The 18016-nt window shown below is 40.6% G+C and overlaps 1 protein-coding gene across 1 annotated transcript in view; it reads left to right on the forward strand.

The window, feature by feature from the left end:
* Positions 1-8851: 8851 nt before the first annotated feature.
* Positions 8852-18016, forward strand: part of Prep (prolyl endopeptidase) — a 119018-nt gene continuing 109853 nt past the window's right edge. The window contains exons 1-2 of the mRNA XM_046430652.2: positions 8852-9077; positions 14033-14107. Coding sequence (XP_046286608.1) covers positions 9033-9077; positions 14033-14107 — 120 coding nt within the window. The 5' untranslated portion in view covers positions 8852-9032. The remainder of the gene's footprint in view (positions 9078-14032; positions 14108-18016) is intronic.

The following is an 18016-nucleotide window of genomic DNA, read 5'->3' on the forward strand; positions in this document are numbered from 1 at the left end:
GAATGTGCTGTGAATGATTTGTTTGATTTGTCCCCATACGAGGGGTAGAAAGGAACAAGTGAGTTGTTTTCACTGTGAAAGTTCTTATTTAAATCCATTGCCCTGTCTGAGCCATGAAAAGTGTCCTGAAAGAACCAGGATCCCTGTTCTTTAAGCCAGTGGACAGCAAGTATTGAGAGAAGAAACTCCAGAACTCTAAGACACCTATATATCTCACCAACATCTAAACCCCTGAAACCCTGTGCTGTAACCTGTAAGGTCTTAGAAAGAAATACAGAAAGACATCTTGAGGCTTTGGATGACTGCTTAGGGAGGCCTCAAGGTAGCTTCCCTATTGGCAGGCAATATTTATAGAATTGGGGATTTCCTTCCATTGCAGTCAGCATGCTTTCTGGTGTTTCACCCCGAGCTTTGACATGCTGCAGGATTACTCCTGCCCTGCTCTCTTGCTTTTGTCCCTTAAATAAACCACAAGTGATTGCTGATGGTGAACACTGTAAGTAATGTGAACAGTGCTCAATTACTCAGGACCTTCTCTAAGTCCCTCCTGTCCCTCTCTGCATCCTTTTCTGTATTACAGTTCACAAGTTATAGAAACTGACTTCCCTGACTCCAAACTCTAGAGCTCATTACCTGACTTCCATATCTGCCTTTTGCTCTTTCAGGCTTCAAATCCGTTCTGAGTTCTTGGATCTTAGTCACATAGAGCAGCTTTAAGCATTGCTTCTGAGGAGGATACCATTTCTCCCTTCTGCCACATGTATTGACTAATGAGACCAGCCTATGGTCCCCCAAATTCCCAAAGGGTACTCTGAATTGGCACCAGTTTAGTGGGCTATCTAGTGAAAAGATTCCCTGTTGTCTGAGAGGTAAGTTAATAAAACAAGTCTGTATAACAGTGTGGAATGGCTTGTGTCTGTAATACCAGGGCTATGCCAAGAAATTCAAGATGAATTTAAAACCATTTATTTCCACCATAACTTTCAGTTGAGTGGACAAAAAGCAAGAAATCAATAAATGCTGTCAAAGGTTTAAATGTAGACAACACACACACACACACACACACACACACACACACACACATACACAGAAACATTCCATACAGACTATGACATTTTAGCTATTTTAGCTCCAGTTAAGTATTTATTCAACTTTTGCACCTGCAAAACATTAGGGAAAATGCAGGCCTGTTCGTTTTTCATAATATTGCCACTTTAACTTCAAAAAGCTCTCTTGAAAACTAATATCTTCTGTTTTGAAGAAATGTCTATTGCAAACTCAGTAATCCCATCAGTTTCACTTTAGTTTCTTATTCTTCTGGTAAAGTCAAGTGAATATTAAGATATTATTTTATAATAGTATGCATTGCTTAATCTATTGTGTGCATATACCACCATCTCTACTTCAATTGATGTATATGTGTTTGGTTCCTAATTTGATATTCTTATGCAAATGCTCACATTTTTGTATGTGTATAGTGGTGCACATGTGTATAAACTTACCTTAAGAACACTTAGGCAGTCTAGGTGCAATCCCAGCAATTTGGGAGGGTGAAGTAGGACGATGGCTTCATTTATCATACCTATCAATTTAATGGCTTTTATATATCCATTTTATAACCAGCAGCTTCCTAAAATTCGAATAATTTAAACTCAGATTTTAAAAATTATATATTTATACAACCATACCATCTTTCTGTGTAATTAGTAAGTGGTGTTAAATTTTATTAAATATTTTCTACAGAAATTTAAATAATTACATGATTTTTTGCTTTTACTATCTTAAAGTGGCAAATAAGTGATTTTCTTTTTTTTAATCAAACCAATCTTGTATGCCATGGAGAAATCAACTAGACCATGATGGATTGTCCTTTCTATACTAATATTTTTAGAAGTTTGATGTCTATATTCTCAAGTTATGTTAGATGTTATAATTTTCTTTCCTTTTTAAATTTTTTTCATAACTAAAACTTTGTATCCTATATTCTGTAAATTAATTTAAATACTGGTATTTTAACTGTAATTACATTGTATCTATAACTCAATTTGTGGCCAACTGACATCTTTTCAATATTAGATATAGCAATCCATGAGCATGGGATATTTCTCCATTTATTTAGGTTTTATTTTAAATGTTTTTCAGGAAAGTCATCTAATTTTTTTATAATCTGGTCTTACCAAGTTTTTAAATTTTATTTTCTGATACTTTATACATTTTTTCTTTCCATTAAACTGGTGTCTCTTTAAAAATTATAATTTTTCTAATTGTTGAAAGTAAAATACACTTGACTTTTGTATGCTGATCATATATCCAGCCACAATGCATAACTCTCTTATTATTTGGAATAATTAATGGCAGGGTTTTTTTTTCCCTTTCTGTAAGTAAATAAACATTTATATAAAAATGTTTATTTTTCTTCTTTCTAACCCTCTAGTGCAATGTGGAGTAGAGGTGGTGAGGGTGACATGCTCATTCTTCTTTTGATACCATAAGGAAGATACTTCTAATGTTTCCATATTTTAAATGATGTTGGTGATAGGTTTTTGGTCCCCCCCCCTTCTTTTTATCTATTTTGTTTGTTTTTGGTTTTTTGGTTATCATTGAGTAAGAATATTCTATTCCTACTTTTCCTCAGGGTTTTTTTTCATGAATAATTAAGGAATTTTGTTTTTAATTCAGAGATGTCAAATGATGTTTCTACTTTCATATTTCTCCTTTTCTTTCACATTTTCCAACTCTTTGTATTGAATTTGGTGTTATCTTAGAGCTACCTTTTATTTCATGAATTCTCCCTTTAACTTTCTAATTTGATTTTTAAATTATCCACCACTTTTTTCTTTTAACAGGTTTCCATTTCTGAAAGTTACATTTTATATTTTCCAAATCAAGCTTGTCATTTTTACACTTTCTTGCAGCTTGCTATTGTGGGGAGATCACATTTTTTTCCCTTGAAACATTTAATATCTTAGCATTTATTTTCTGTTTCATTTTTCCAATATGTAAAACCATCAGAGTCTAAATATGTTGCCTGTTATTTTTCCTTTCTCATATTCATGGTACAAAGTGTCTAGACAGAAAAAAGAACCATACTAGATATTCCAAACAGAGACATTAGTATAAGGAATTTGTTCTACAATGGGATGGCCTGGAAGAGTTTAAAACAAACAAACAAAAAAGTGATGGAGATTCATAACTGTCAGAGCCAGTATTATTCCTAAGGCTGGGGAAGGAAAAGGCAGTATCATGCAGGATCCATGTGAACAATGATCAGTTCCATTGTGCTGTCCTGATTGCTGCTACTACTTAAAAGTCCTTACCCTGCACGTTCACTGATTTTCTGCAAGAGCCTGGGAGTCCACAGTCCCTTTGCTGAATTTGCTGATGCTGCTGGGGCCCAAGATCCCACCACCACCACCCCGATGACCCATCTGTGCTGGTATTGCATGAGATTTTAGTTGTTTCTTGCCATTATGAGAATTTAAGCGAAAAGAAGTGTCTCTCCTCCTTCCACCTTTAATCTCTATTTTTTTCCTTTGGTAGACCTGGACAGAAATAAGCTCACAAGGGAGTTTATGAAAGGTTGTTTACAGGATTGCAATTATATTGCCCCTTGCAATATAGAGGACAGCAAAGAAGTGGGAATATATTGCTGAATGCTAATGGACAAAAAACCAATATAGATCCTGCTCATGGTGTTTGATTGAGTTAAATCATCAGTTATTTAATCATCACAAATCCTCTGGGTTAGGTTTCCCAAAAGCAACAAGATGCTTTCCTTTAAAGATGGCCCTTTGTGATAGACAATTCTGATGGTCATTTGTTTTCAGGGCAATCTTTCTTGAGAGCATAAAAGGAAACGATATTATAAAGTGTGTCTAGCTGATTTTCTGCCTATTTTCATGTGTTTATTATTTATCTTCATAGTACTTTGTGTGTATATTTTTTTAACCTTTCCTGATATTAGCAAATCTGTGATGCTCTGTCTATTGTACTTTATCTCATTTTTTCTCCCTTACTGTGGTCCTATTCTCCTACATCTTTAACTTCATAGCCAGTAGTTTCAAAATGATACATTCTTCTATCACCTATTATATTTACTGAATTATTTTGAGTTTTCAGTTCGTAATTTAAAATAGCAGGTGAATAGATGATTTTATCTTTCTCTATTTTAATAAACCAAGTTCATTTTATATGCAGGACCACACCTGCATTTTCTCCTAATAACAGCATATGAAAAAAGATTCCTCTCTCCTAATACACCAATATTCCCATCTTAAGAATTTCATTAGAGGCTGGGGATGTGGCTCAAGCGGTAGCGTGCTTGCCTGGCATGCGTGCGGCCCGGGTTCAATCATCAGCACCACATACAAACAATGATGTTGTGTCCACTGAAAACTAAAAAATAAATATTAAAATCTCTCTCTCTCTCTCTCTCTTAAAAAAAAAGAATTTCATTAGAAAGGATATAAATATGTTCAATGAACTTAAGTGGGAAAATACTCCAGATTTTTTTTTCCCTAAAATTAGAGCATTATAGTTTTACGTAGTAGTTGGGTTCATTTTGACAGAATTGTGCACACATGAAATTTGGTTTCAATCCCCATTCCCCTGCTTTTTCTCCCCTCACCTCTCCCTCTTCCTCTACTCTGTCAATTATCATTTTTGATTAGTACTTTCTACATATAAATAAAGATGAGATTCCCTATGGTGTGTGTATGTATATATATATATATATATATATATATATATATATACCGCAGTCCGGCTGCAGCAAAATAACCGGGGGGGTGACGAACAACTTGTGTACATTGATACAGCAGGAGTGGGAGCCGTTTATTGTAGGACAGGAGGGGTATATATACATTACACACAGCTTATCTTAATTAACATAAACTAGATACAGCAGTCAACCAATAAGGAATCTCCACACTTAATGGCTTCCTGGTGTTACTTCACAAACCACTCCCTCTGGCAAAATGCCAGGCGCCATCTTGACTTGTTTACAGACCCTAACACACACACACACACACACACACACACACACACATATATATATATAATGTTATTTATATATATATAAATAACATGATTTTATTGAATTCACCCCATATTCCTCCCCTTCCTGTCCCTCCTCTCTCCCTCTCCATGTCCTTCTTCTACTCCCCTGACCTTCCTTATATCCATATGATATTCCATCCACACATAATCCACTGCCTTCTTTCTCTTATTTTGGTCAGATTCATTCTTTTTTTTTGGGGGGGGGGGTAACCAGGGATTGAATTCAGGGGTACTTGGCCACTGAGCCACATCCCCAGCCATATTTTGTATTTCATTTAGAGACAGGGTCTCACTGAGTTGCTTAGCACCTCACTTTTGCTGAGGTTGGCTTTGAACTCGCAATCCTCCTACCTCAGCCTCCCAAGCTCCTGAGATTACAGGCATGCACCATGGAGCCAAGCCAGATTCATTCTTGATCTGCCTTCTCTGCCCATGTTTTTTTGTTTTGTTTTGTTTTGTTTTTTTGCCTGGGCTGAATTTAGCCTTATCCTCTCATTCACAACCTAATTCAGCCAGGCATTAAGCTGAGAAGGAGAAGAATAGGGTGGAGAGCTGGACTTCCCAGCTATAATTCCAGCCACCTCACGTATCTCTTTAACCCTGTCTATACTGAGAGAATGGTATTAGAAGGGAACAGTAATAGTTCCTAAAAAGGTTAGATCTACAAGTTCAGTATAGACTACAGGCCCAGCAATAGCCCTTAGAGCCAAGTCTGCCCTTGTGAACAGTTTGAAAACCAAAGAAATTATAAAGTCCTTTCAGTAGGTAGATGATCACTGCCCAGTCTTAACTTCAGTCTTTTCATAAGGTAAGGATAGCACTCCCCACAGGCAATTTCATTTTTAATTCAGAGTTGGTTTTGAGGTTCCTATATTTCCACTGTAGCTCTCACTTAGAATAAAGTCTTAGAATTCTTTGAAATCACCTGATTCATTTGTCTCAAATGTGAACTAAGGTACTGAGGATATAATAGACTCATTCAAAGCCAGGAAACCAGTTAGTATCAAAGCCAGAAAGAGGACATTACTCTTTCTAGGAACTGTTTCACACTTCGGGATGCTATGCAGAGATTAGTTGTAAAAGAACACATAAGCATTTTCAGTAAAAGTTACACAGGAAAAGTAAAGTAAATCTTGGGGGAAAGTAGTCCAAAATGACTGCATTCTACTAGTCAATAGATTAGCTAGCTACCTGGAAATCAGAGTCAAATTAAAAGGTGAATTGTCCAGTCATCATGCAAACTTGAGTCTCTAAGGGTGTGCCAATAAGATGGCACCCTTGTGTGAATTAAAAATATATGCTTTCCCTGGGCAGGTGCAGTCTCTCAAGAATAAAGACACTTCTTCCTCTGGGTGAATGCAGTCAGTCCCTGTCTTCAGTGTGGCAAGTAGACCGTGAGATGGAGTTTAGCTTCCACACACCCCCCCCCCCAACCGAATATCCCTGTGTGTTTCCCAGAATTCCTCTCCTGAAGAGACTGCATGTGGGTAGGAGGAATGTTTTGATAAGCAACTCAAGGAGAACTGAGAGCCAAGGAGCAGGCATAGTCACTAGCCTACCTCTTAGGGGGTGACTGCATAAATGAATGGGGCACAAAGTTTGAGGTCACATCATAGAGGAGAGGCTGAAGGCTGCCCTAGAGTCCTTCTGTGTCTCACTCCCCACCCCACTCTCCACCCTATTCCAGGCCTAGAGTTCTAGGAATGGGTTGCTCTAGGTTAGAGCATGAATTTTCAGTGTTAATTCTAAAATTCCCTTAAAAACAAGCTGTAATGACAGAGCACTCTGGTGTTTATTCTGGAGATAGTACTCCAATTTTGAGACAGCTCAAATACTGCCTTTCTCTTCATTTTTTTCTATGGATAAAATTGAGTTCGCAATCAATTGATGAAGTTGAATCTTGATTCTGTCTTAGCTGTGCAATGACCTAAAAGCTTTCCACCTGATAGGTTCTTTTTCCTTACCTATAAAATGGGCTTTGTTATAGGATTAAAGGAGACAACACAATCAAGTGTCCAGTGGGAGGGGAATGTATGCTCTCTTACCTTCCTTTCCACTTCATCTCACCCAGGTGCAATTTGTTGCTCTAGTCCACTGCATCTGTGCCACACACACACACACATCTTTAACTTTCAGGGCCCAAAGGAATCAGGCACCTGGATGTCTGACTGGAAGGGAAAAGGATGATACCTGAGGTTTAATTTGTCCTTTGAGTACCACAATTGTCATACTTTCTACCTCAGTCCTCTAAATTGAAATCCCAGGGAAGTTTCCCCTCCTAGTGGATGCCCTTGTAAAATATAGAATACACCTACTTGTTTCTGAAGAGAGAGGCCATCAGAGTGGTTTAGAATGAGTGCTGGCACAGTGAGACCTGGGTTGAATCCTGGCTCTTCTACTATTTGTGAAGCTCTGGACAAAAGTCAGTCCAATGACTATAACAGTCAAATTGGGATAATATTAGGTTTCATATCAGAAAGTTTAAATAGGACAACATCCTGGTGCTTTAAAAAATATTCAATAAGCATTAACTGTTTCTTATTAGAGGATCTGCTGGATCAAGTGTCTCTGAGATGCTCTTAAAGAACCCCCTCACAAGTGGCAGCAAGGGGCACCAATAAACAGTTCCTCGGTGGGGGTGGTGACTGGGACCAGGAACTGCAGGGTCCTCAGCCACTGTGTGTGTTTTCACTGTTCAGCATCAACAGCATGAGTTCTCCCAGGACTGAGAATTTTGGGACGACCTAAAAGATTAATCTAGGAACAGATATAGAAAATGATCATTACCCACCCTACCATGACTAGAAACGCTGACTAAAGGGCGAGGCATGGACTGAAATGATACCACAAAAGAATTAGAAGACACAAGTGTACTATAGTTACATGTTCACATTCAGGACATGAGGGACTTTCTGGCCCCACCCAAGCTCTTTTCCAGGACTTGTAAGAAACCAGGGATAGAAAACGCACTGTGTACACACAACAGCTTGGATGACTGGAGCTGAAAAGCCTTTTCTGGGTGATCTAGAGAACAAGACCAAAATACACACCTTCACTAGCTCTAAGATGAAGAAATATAACTATTAAAATTTCAAGGGTTTGAGTGAAGCATCGTGTTTACTGTTTTTCTCTCACAAGGATAACAGTAGGTGCTCAACGTGTATAAACAGGAACCAAGGGAAGGAACCAGCAGAATAAGTAAAATATCCTAGATCATATGCAATCCCACCACCTTGGTCCCTTCTCAATCAGTAAATTTCAAATAGGGGCTCATCCATTGCCCTGAGAACTACTCAAAGAACCTCCAAAATCTCCATGCGGAACCAGCCGTTGTCCACCAGGGGTGCTGGGGTGGAGGGAGATGAGTTTCTTCCACGCTTATCACGATCTTTATTTCTTCCTTCCAAGTCCAGAATCGCAGGCAATGGAAATTAGGCCACTGCAGGAGCAGAGGCAAAGAAAGTCTCCCTTCCCCAACCCTCCCCGGCCCGGTAAAAGGGCGGCTGGATAAGATGAGGCAATCCATCAATAGGCAAAACCTGAGTTTCCTTCCAGAGCGCGGCCGCGGCAGAGCGGGGCGCTGAGGCCCGGCGGGCGGGCGGCCGGCGCGGGCGCGGCGCGTACCCGGCGTGCTCCTCCGTGCGCCCGGGCGGCGCGGCCGCGGCCGGCGCTCCTGCAGAGGGAGCTGTGCGCCAGACCTGGCGCCCGCACGGCGAGTTCTCTCCCTCTTGCCGCCGTTTAGGCCCGCCCGGCGGGGAGGGGCTCCCGGCCTCGCCGACAGCTGCTTCCTGCTAGGCTCACATCCTCGCACCGCGCCGCCAGTGTGGTCGAGAGCGCGCTGTCCCAGAGCCGTCCGTCCGCCGCCACCGCCCGGCCGCAGCCCCGCGCCCCAGAGTCGCCCCGCGGCCAGCCCAGCCCTCTCGCGTCCGCTCCTGGAATCCGCGCCCTCCACGTATTCCTGCCCGTCCCCGGCCATGCTGTCCTTCCAGTACCCCGACGTGTACCGCGACGAGACCGTGGTGAGTACCCCTGCCGAGTCCACCGGGCTCCGGACCGCCGGTGCCCGCCCGCCTGGCCGACCGCCGCCTGCGGCTCCTCTCTCTGCAGCCCCTCTCTCTGCAGCCCCTAGCCCCTGCGTCCCTCCCCTCCCCCTCGGCCTTTGTTTGCAAGAAACGGGCCGGGGGCGCGGGGGCCCGGCTGGCGGTCGCTGATGGTCTGCTGGCGGTCTGCTGGCTGCAGAGTCCGTGGTCAGCACCGCTTCCTAAAATCATTGGGGTCAAGGGCAGACGCCCGGCTAGGAAGGGGCGCCTTAAGGGACTAGGAAGACAGAAGGTGTCATTGCTTTTTGACTAGAGAAGCCTCTTAAATATGGTGGTAGGAGAAAGTGTACGCCGGTGTGTGCATGTGTGTTCGTGTGAGATGATGTAAGATTTAAAAACAGAAGCAAACTTTTAAAACTTAGAATTTTGAAGTCCTTGGAGTTGAAGCTCATTCATTCTGTTTTAAGTCTGCCCAGTCCTGAGCGGAGTGCTGGGCGTTGGTTGCCGCGGGAGCAAAGACCCAGACAGAGTAATAGGGAAAGAAAAGCAGGGACCCGCTATTGTCACCAGAGCTGGTGTAGGTTTTCTTACACAAGACAGGGAGTTGAGGGGTCATGGGGGATGGCCTTTTTCAAAGTAAGTTTTGCCTAGCGGGAGTTAGTCATTTACCTAAGCTGCAGAAGAATTCGAGGTAATTATTGAGATCCAGGGAGTGAAATTCTGAGCAGATACCTCTATTCTGGTGTAAAATTAGTTTGGCATTTTAAGAGCTGGATTGAATCCAGACATTGTGGTCATGATTCTTGTACGGATAGCCAAATTTCTCAGATCACTTAAAATAGAATTAGAAAAATATTTTTGTATGATACACTTCTCATTTTTTTTTTGTTCTGTTTACTTTGACCTGATTTGTGCCAGAAATTTTGTACTCTAAAGCACATCTCACATTGGGGTAAAGGGTGTCAAGGCATTAAAGGACATATTGTTGTAAGTGAAGACTTCCAAGTGTATCTCATTCCCACTGGCCAGCTGGGAACCATGTCTCTTAAGTCTGTTCAGCTGTTCACTTAGGAAATTTACCCTAACAGCCCAAGAAGTTCTTTCCCTGAGTCCCAAAGGTTTGTTTCCTTTGTATACGGGAGTAAAACCATACTGCTAGAATGGGAAAGAGGACAGATTGCTAATTCTGTTTTTTTCACTCACTAGCTAGGTGACTTTTGACAGATATACCTGTTACAGGCTTTTTTTTTCCACATATATGGACCATTAAGACTGACCTTAGGGCTTACTTGCTTCTGCAGTAATACAATTTTAGGTTTGTTTTGTTTTTTAGGGTGGTTGCGTCTTGCTTAGTTCTTCGCTATTCTGTGTAGCAAAATCCTATAGTTGGTTTTTCTGTGTTCAACAGTTTCTGAAAGGGTTAAGTAGGGATTTTATAAGAACATTTAAAAGATTATAAACAACTTGGAAGGTTATACTCTGAATTTTAATATTCTCTAGTTTCTTCTCACCAAAGAACTCTTGATAACTAAGTCTAGTGGCCGAGGGAACACAGCTGGGGTCCAGCCTAGATCCTCTTCTGTTGCTCACTTAGTGTACTATCCCTGGCACCCTGCATGGGCTGCCTTTTTCCTGAATCAGGGTTCTAGTCACTAAGCCCTAGGATTGACTTATGCATTTGATTTGGAACATGGGTTCGATTCTCACCAGCACTAGAGATGGCTATAGCTCTCTTTCTCACTTGAGCATCTTTCATCCACATGCTCAGCAGTTTCCTGCTGAACTATGGATTAGAGCATGGAACGCTTTTGGTGGATTTCTGCCTTCTTGGGTAAAAATTTGGAAACGATGACACTTCCTGTGCAGTTCTATGACCTTTTTCCATCAGTGTTTCTGTCAGGATATTCAGTCTTGCTCACACCATGATGAAAGAGTACTGGAAGGAGAACACAGAAGAGAATGGAGCTGATTTCCATCAGGAGGAGGAAATAATAGGTGAATTGAGATTGGGAGTTAACCAGTTGGATAGGGAGGAAGGACATTCCTGAAGTTGAGACTAAAATAAAGATACAGTTATGGAGGCCTGGTTGGTTGTAGAATTGCATTTGTTTGTAGTATTAGGAAGGCCATTGTGACCAGGCCATTCATTTATGGGTAAGCTTGAATGAGGCTGGGAAGAGGAGCAGGACCAGGTTTGATGGGTCCTTCCAGCTGAGTGTGTCTGTATTTTATCCTGAAAGCAGTGGGCAAGCTGTTGTTCAGTATAGATAAAACATGGAACAGGGTTACCTAACACAGTGCCTTCTCAGGCCTCTGTTTTAAAACCTCTTGAGGAGGTGAGGAATGGTTTGCAAACTTACAATCAGATGGAAGAACCAGATATATTATATGACTTGCATTCAAGGAATGTGTCTGAGACCTCCCCAATTGTAGGGTATGGTCTTATAAAAGAAAAAAAAAAAAAAACTAGGGTGGTGTGTGGGCCACAGCTTCTGGAATTGACTGTGGGATCGCGCTGAAAATCAATTTCTTGTCCTCGTTAAAATGTCTTTTCAATGACCAACCTCAGTCTGCTTTAGATGACAGTGCCAGGTCTGGGAAGATACGGCTGTTTCTTTAGTAGTAGATGCCATTCAGTAGACAGCTTGGTATACCATACACAGGATTCTGATTCTCAGTCTAGCTGTGCACCTGCCTTTTCCCACCACGCCCTGCTCATTTGCTGAGTGATACAGCAGGATCTTAGATCCATAGGCTTTGTAGTTAGCTGTGGGTGGGTTACAGTCCTACTGCTTGTTAACCCTCAGACCTTTGTTAATTGCTTTAGTTCTCTCCAGCTTCAGGTTCCTCATCTGGCAAATGACTTCACAGTGAGGATCAAATGAAGTAATGTGGGTGAAATCTATGGCACAAATTTAACTCATAATCTCCAATATAAACAGTAAATCTGTTGGACTTCACTCTTATTAACCTCTCTGAATTGCATTTCATAATCTGTGAAATAAGAATGTCCACAACCCTCTTCCAGAGTTGTGGATATTCAGTAAATATTTATTACTTTGAGTCTAGCATTTGGCAATCAGTACCTTCTCTTAGTCATATAGTTAACATGATTTCTAGTTAATCTTTTCTACCTTTTTTTGTAAAAAGTTAAGTTCCTGGGTATGCCTTAGGACATTTTTTTAGTATCTGATCTCTACCTAATCTTAATCTTAATCCCAGGTCTGGCATAGATCTTGCATACTGGGTTGGAGATACTTTACAACTTTCAATTTTTTTTTTTTATTTCATATTACCAAGGAAAAGAGAATTGTCATTTTAAGCCTGTTTTATAACCAAGGTGTGTAAAATATAAGACTTGCAGATGAGATGAAAAGCTTTCATTCAGTGGTGACAGCTAAACTCCAAAGAGGTAAAATTGAAAATTGGTAATTTTATGAAGACCCATCAGGAGAGATTTTAGTCAGGTTTTATATTCCTTGCTCTTGACAGTCAGTTGTATAGTGAAAATGGTTCCAGCATGTTCTGCTTCATCTATCCATTTCCTCGGGAGTTCTCTCACCTGCATCAGTTGAGAGAGATGCAGAAAGCCTGGTGTTGTAGGCCATGGAGGTTGTTCTCACCTGGCAGTGGTTATGCTGGAACTTTAACCAGGGTGAAAAATAGGATTCAGATGTTCCTTTTCTAGGATACTTTGCTAGAAGGAATGATCCTTACCTTTTGATATTTTCAAACAAAGCAAGAGATATTAAAAACTCAATCCGAGACAGAGGTAACCTTGCCAATAACCTTGTGCAGAAAGCCTTGACTGGAAGACTCGCATTGATTACGGGCTTGATTGGAAAGACTTGTCATTGTGGCTTCAGTGGATTGGATTAATCTTGATAGTTTGAGGGGGAGAGGTTTCCTTTTGAATAAGTTCTTTAGGCATCATGATCTGGAGAGTGGTGACAAATTGACCCAGTTGTTCCTTCCAGCTCCCTTAACTAATCCCTGAGGCCAGGCCCTGGAATTTGTGCTATCAGAAGCTTCCCAGATGGGATGGCTCCCCTCTGGCAGGCTCTACTTATGCAAAGCAGCCCCTCACCCCACTTTGGTAGTGGGGATGTAGTCCAGTGGCACTCTACTGTGGAGCTACATCTGCAGGCCTTTATATTTTGAGACAGGTTGTCTAAATGGCCTTGAAGTTGTAATCCTCCTGCCTCAACCTTCTGAGTCCCAGGATTTACAGGCCATACTGCCACGCCCAGCTTACCCAAAGCAATTTTATTTCTTCATATACCAGGATAGTTTAAATGGTTATGCTTTCATGTCTTGCTGTAAGTGAACAAAAGCATTTCGTAATAGTGTATAACAAGAAGAAGGGCTTCAGTTTAAAAAGTCTTCATTGCACATAAACCACCTTTTTTTAGCCGGTGACAATCATTCTGCCACGTATTAGTGACTTGCTTTTTGGCACTTGAGACTTAAAAACAAAATTGACCATACGCTGTATTGTAGGGAGACTTTCTGATCATAGGCAACGCTTAGCAGGAGCAGGAAAATAAGCACGTGTGGTGGCTCCTTCTCAGAGTGCCCTCCTCATGTGCCCACAGTATTGTGTCCTGTGCTTTGCCCCTGACTGCACATTTTCGAGTTTCTTTAGCACAGCAGCAGGCCTTTGTTTTGTGTTGTTCAGACAGAGCAGTTTCCCATTCTGACCTTTCATCTTTCTTCCCTCTGCAGCTAAAATGTTCTTTTCACAAAGAGTGGCTTGACACCTTTGAGAACCTGCCAATTTTGGTTCATGTGGTAATTTGGACAGACATGTTGCCAGTGAGCCAATTAGTTAGTATTTTTTGTCCCTTTCCTATTTCTCCATCACATTGAGAAAATACTAATTTTAATTGGGTTTAGGCCCTAATTATCTAACAGCTCCATATTGTCTTTTGCAGGTACAGGATTATCATGGGCATAAAATTTGTGACCCTTATGCTTGGCTTGAAGACCCAGACAGCGAACAAACCAAGGTAATTTCGGCTCATAATTAAAGATACGCAGGCTTAGTAGTCAGCCTAGACTGCAGTTGTCAGTCTTTCTAGCCTCTCTCTCCTGTTTTTTCTGCCACAGGATGGTGTGTGTGCCTGGTGGTACTACCACTTTTTGTCAGATGATTCATGGGGAAAATGACCAAAGTATGTATAGTCCCCAGGGGAAAGTCAAGTAACTTATTAGTTTGTCATGACACTAATGAACCAAGTATTTGAAATGAAAGGATTAGGAAGGAAGGAAGGAAATGGATTTTCACTGAAGAAAGATGATCTGAAGAAAAAATTGCCTAATGCATTGTTTTTCCCCAAAGGAGAGAAAGTCTTACATATTGAACAAATGCTGTTTTGCAAGCTGAATGCTGAGCTTAGGCTACTTTTTGATTTTAACACAACAAACAAGAACTGAATTAAAATATAAGAACAGTCTTATATTTTATAAAGGTAATGTGGTGGAGGGGAAAATTTATCTCTTTTTTTTTTTTTTTTTTTGTTATGAAAACAGTGCATTCTGTTCTTTTGGAGAAAAACATATTATTCCAAGGAATCATCTAAAGTTTCACTTCATTAACAAAGCTGCCCCTAATTGCTATGTCCTCTGGATAGTTTTCCTGTCTTTGAATGAAGTTCATTATTTATACATACTTTAAGTGGTTAATTAAGCTTGCTTGCGAGGAGGAATGGTGTTTCTCAAATTCACCTTAAGATCTTTGACTCTTATTTATGACCATAGTACATATTAACTCAGTGCATGAGAACATGTGTACTATTTCTGATGCACTCACCATTCCAGAAGTTGGAACTTGTTTACAGTCCCAGAATACATTTCCCATTTAAAAAAAAAGAAGAAGAAGGTGAAAAGAAAAATGTCAAAGCTCTCTGGGCAATTTCCAGACCAGCCTCCAAAACTCTGTTCCTTAGCTCCTCCTCATCATGTGGGCCTTTGCCATCACACATACTAATGTTTCCTAAAGAACTGAGGTCATATTCCCAGGTTCAGATTCACAAAGCCATTTGGATTTTCCAGAAAGCATCCCCTCCTGATGTGTGCCTGGTTAATGGAATCAGGACCTCCCTGCTTTGACAAGGAAAGGCATGTGTGAGAGAGGGGTGCCAGACAGGGACATGGTGATATATGGCAGAGGAGAAAGTGGAGGCAGGAGGAGGTCGCTCTTACTGGAGTAAAGCCCATGGCTATCTCTCCCTTCTTTCTTCTATGCCACCTTGGCTTGCCTGCTTTCCTTTCTACCATCCTCACCTGTTCTTTGCAACTGGAGTCTCTTCTCCTTGCTTTTCTATGGAAGCCCTTACAGCTTTCCTTATCCTTTATTCCTGAAGTCAGCATACTACCATCTCCAGATTTTCTAATGGTCGTTACTTTATTCTATAACCATACATTCTCTTCCTTTTCTAATTCCTTCAAGAAAGACAGAGGTCTTGTGGGTAAGAGTGGTTGACATTTGTGTTTTCATTTTTCTTCAAAGAAGCCTTGGGTTTTAGGTGAATGGGTAGAAATTCCAAGGTGAGAAACAGATGAGTGTCTTTGGGAGTAGGGAAGACTCTGGCTCTGCAGTTAAGACCAGGGGTAGAGGTAAACAGGTGTGAGTTGTTGCCTCAACTGTCACCTACAGGTGACCTTGACCACCTGCATTGGACTAAGCTGAGACCAAGGGATTGAGGCTGGGAGTGGAGAGTTGCAGGCAGTTGTGTAACTGTAATGGATAGAAAGCACCAGGGAAGAACATGAACTTACCAAGTATCCCTGGTTTACCTGTCCCCAAGGACATGATGATATCTTTGCCTGAAGCCTGAGGTACACCCTGGAGTTTGCCAGCCTTTTTTAGTGATTGATCAATTCAGCCACAGCAGACTTAGTTCTTCATTGAAGATGCACACTTTGCTGTTCCTTAGTTGGTAGTGGCTGGTCCCATGGATGACAAGCTACTTACTAATGCCAAGCTTCCAATTAGTGGATGAAGCTGCTCATCAGTGAACTCGTTAATGTCAAGCTTCCAATTAGCAAGCTTGCAGTCAGCCCTTGATAGAAGCTAATGACATTGAAGTATATGCTATTATTTTTGTGGTATACATTTATAGGATGCTTACTGTGTGCCAGATAATTTCTCGAGAGTTTTATGCACCCCGTCTCATTTAATTCTCTAACTCTTGAGTAGATCTTTTTATTTTTTCCATTTTACGGATGCAGAAATTGAGGTACTAAGTGATTGAGTTGCCCATGGTCACTTATCTAGTGTGTTCCTAGATAGCTCAGGTGATTATCAAGTTTGTGTTAAATTCAAAGTAGGGAGACTTGAGGCTGTAATAGCTTGGGATGCAGTCTGTAGGACTTTATTCATGTCCATGCTTGCCATGGGACTCTGTGAGCCTTCATGCCCGGACCCTGGACCATCCCCCATACCCACAGTAACCTGTGTGACAGCATGCCATAGGTGTCAGGGTGGGCAGCCCATGCCATCTCACTGCCTGTTAAATACACACCTCTCTTACTCCTCTAAACAGGCTTGTTATTAATGTGGGCTAGTGTGTCATTTGGAGTTGAAAGGGTTAAATTTTGTTCTCAGATCAAAAGGATAGTAGGGTGTATTTTTCTTTTCTTTTCTTTTTTTTGTTGTGGGGTGGTAGGGAGTGAACCTAAAAAGCAGCAGGAACATTTTCTGCTGGTGGTCATAAGCATACCCACAGGGTGCATTGGCCATGCCTTGGTGTGAAGAGAATGTTAACATCACCTCCAAAACAAAGAAAAGGCTGCTTGTTACATTTTTTAATAAAAACCTGTCAGAAGTGGGAAACATTTGTAGCTGTTTTATACTGAGATCTGAAATGCTATCAGTAGATCTTTGATTCAATCGTGTATTTAGTATAGGTTACCTAATTTTGACAGTGCCTGGCATGTAAGGCTTTATTCTTTATAAAAGAATCTTGGGACAAACTGGTAGCTTGGAATATTTTTTAAAAACAGGGATAGGAGGGGGTTGAATCTGGGTGAATCCTTTCAAGCTGCCAGTGCCCGTATAACCCTGTTTTGTAGCAGATATTCCAGATTGCAAATCACATACCACTAGATTGATTCTATGAAGCAGATTCAACTCTGACAGGAAAACTTAACAGAAATGTTTTTAAAGAGGAAACAGTAGACCAGTACTGCCTAACAGATAGATAATGCATATGTAATTTAATTTATTGTAGCCACATATAAAAAGTAAGGAATGAAATTAGTTTTATTTTGTACAGTATATCCAAAACATTCCTCTTTTTTTGCCAATGTTGGGACTTGACCCCAGGCCCTTGTGTGTACTAGGCAAGTGCTGTACCACCAAACTACATTCCCAGCCCTCCAAATTATTCCTACATGTAATCAGTATAAAATATTATTAAGATGTTTTTACAATCTTTTTTAAAAAACTGATTTTTTAGATTCCACCATGTAATTGACACATCGCATCATTTCAGCCATATTTCAGTGCTCAGGAGCCACAGGGGGCTAGTGCCTACCATATTGGACAATGAAGATATGCACTCTTTCTTGTAAGAGTATGTGTAAAAAATATAAATAAAAATGAGCAGATTAAAAACCATCAGTTTTTGTCACAGGAATTTAAGAGCAATTTAATATTAATATAAATAGAAAATTGTATAAAGCTTTATAATTATACTAATTGATATTAAAAAAACCTTAAAATTCAAAGCTAAAAGTGGGATTCAACTGCTTGAACAAGATTACACGAAGATAGAATGTTATATGTCCTGCCATGCTTTAACCAACGAAATAAAACATGAATCAAAATATGGTGGAAGAGAAAACAACATTATCATTAATTGCAGATTATATATTCATGCATCGGGAAAACCTAAGGGAAATAACTGAAAATT

Source organism: Marmota monax, unplaced genomic scaffold (assembly GCF_021218885.2).
Source record: "Marmota monax isolate L192 unplaced genomic scaffold, Marmota_monax_Labrador192_F-V1.1 WCK01_AAM20220418_F8-fsc00013, whole genome shotgun sequence".
NCBI lineage: Eukaryota > Metazoa > Chordata > Mammalia > Rodentia > Sciuridae > Marmota > Marmota monax.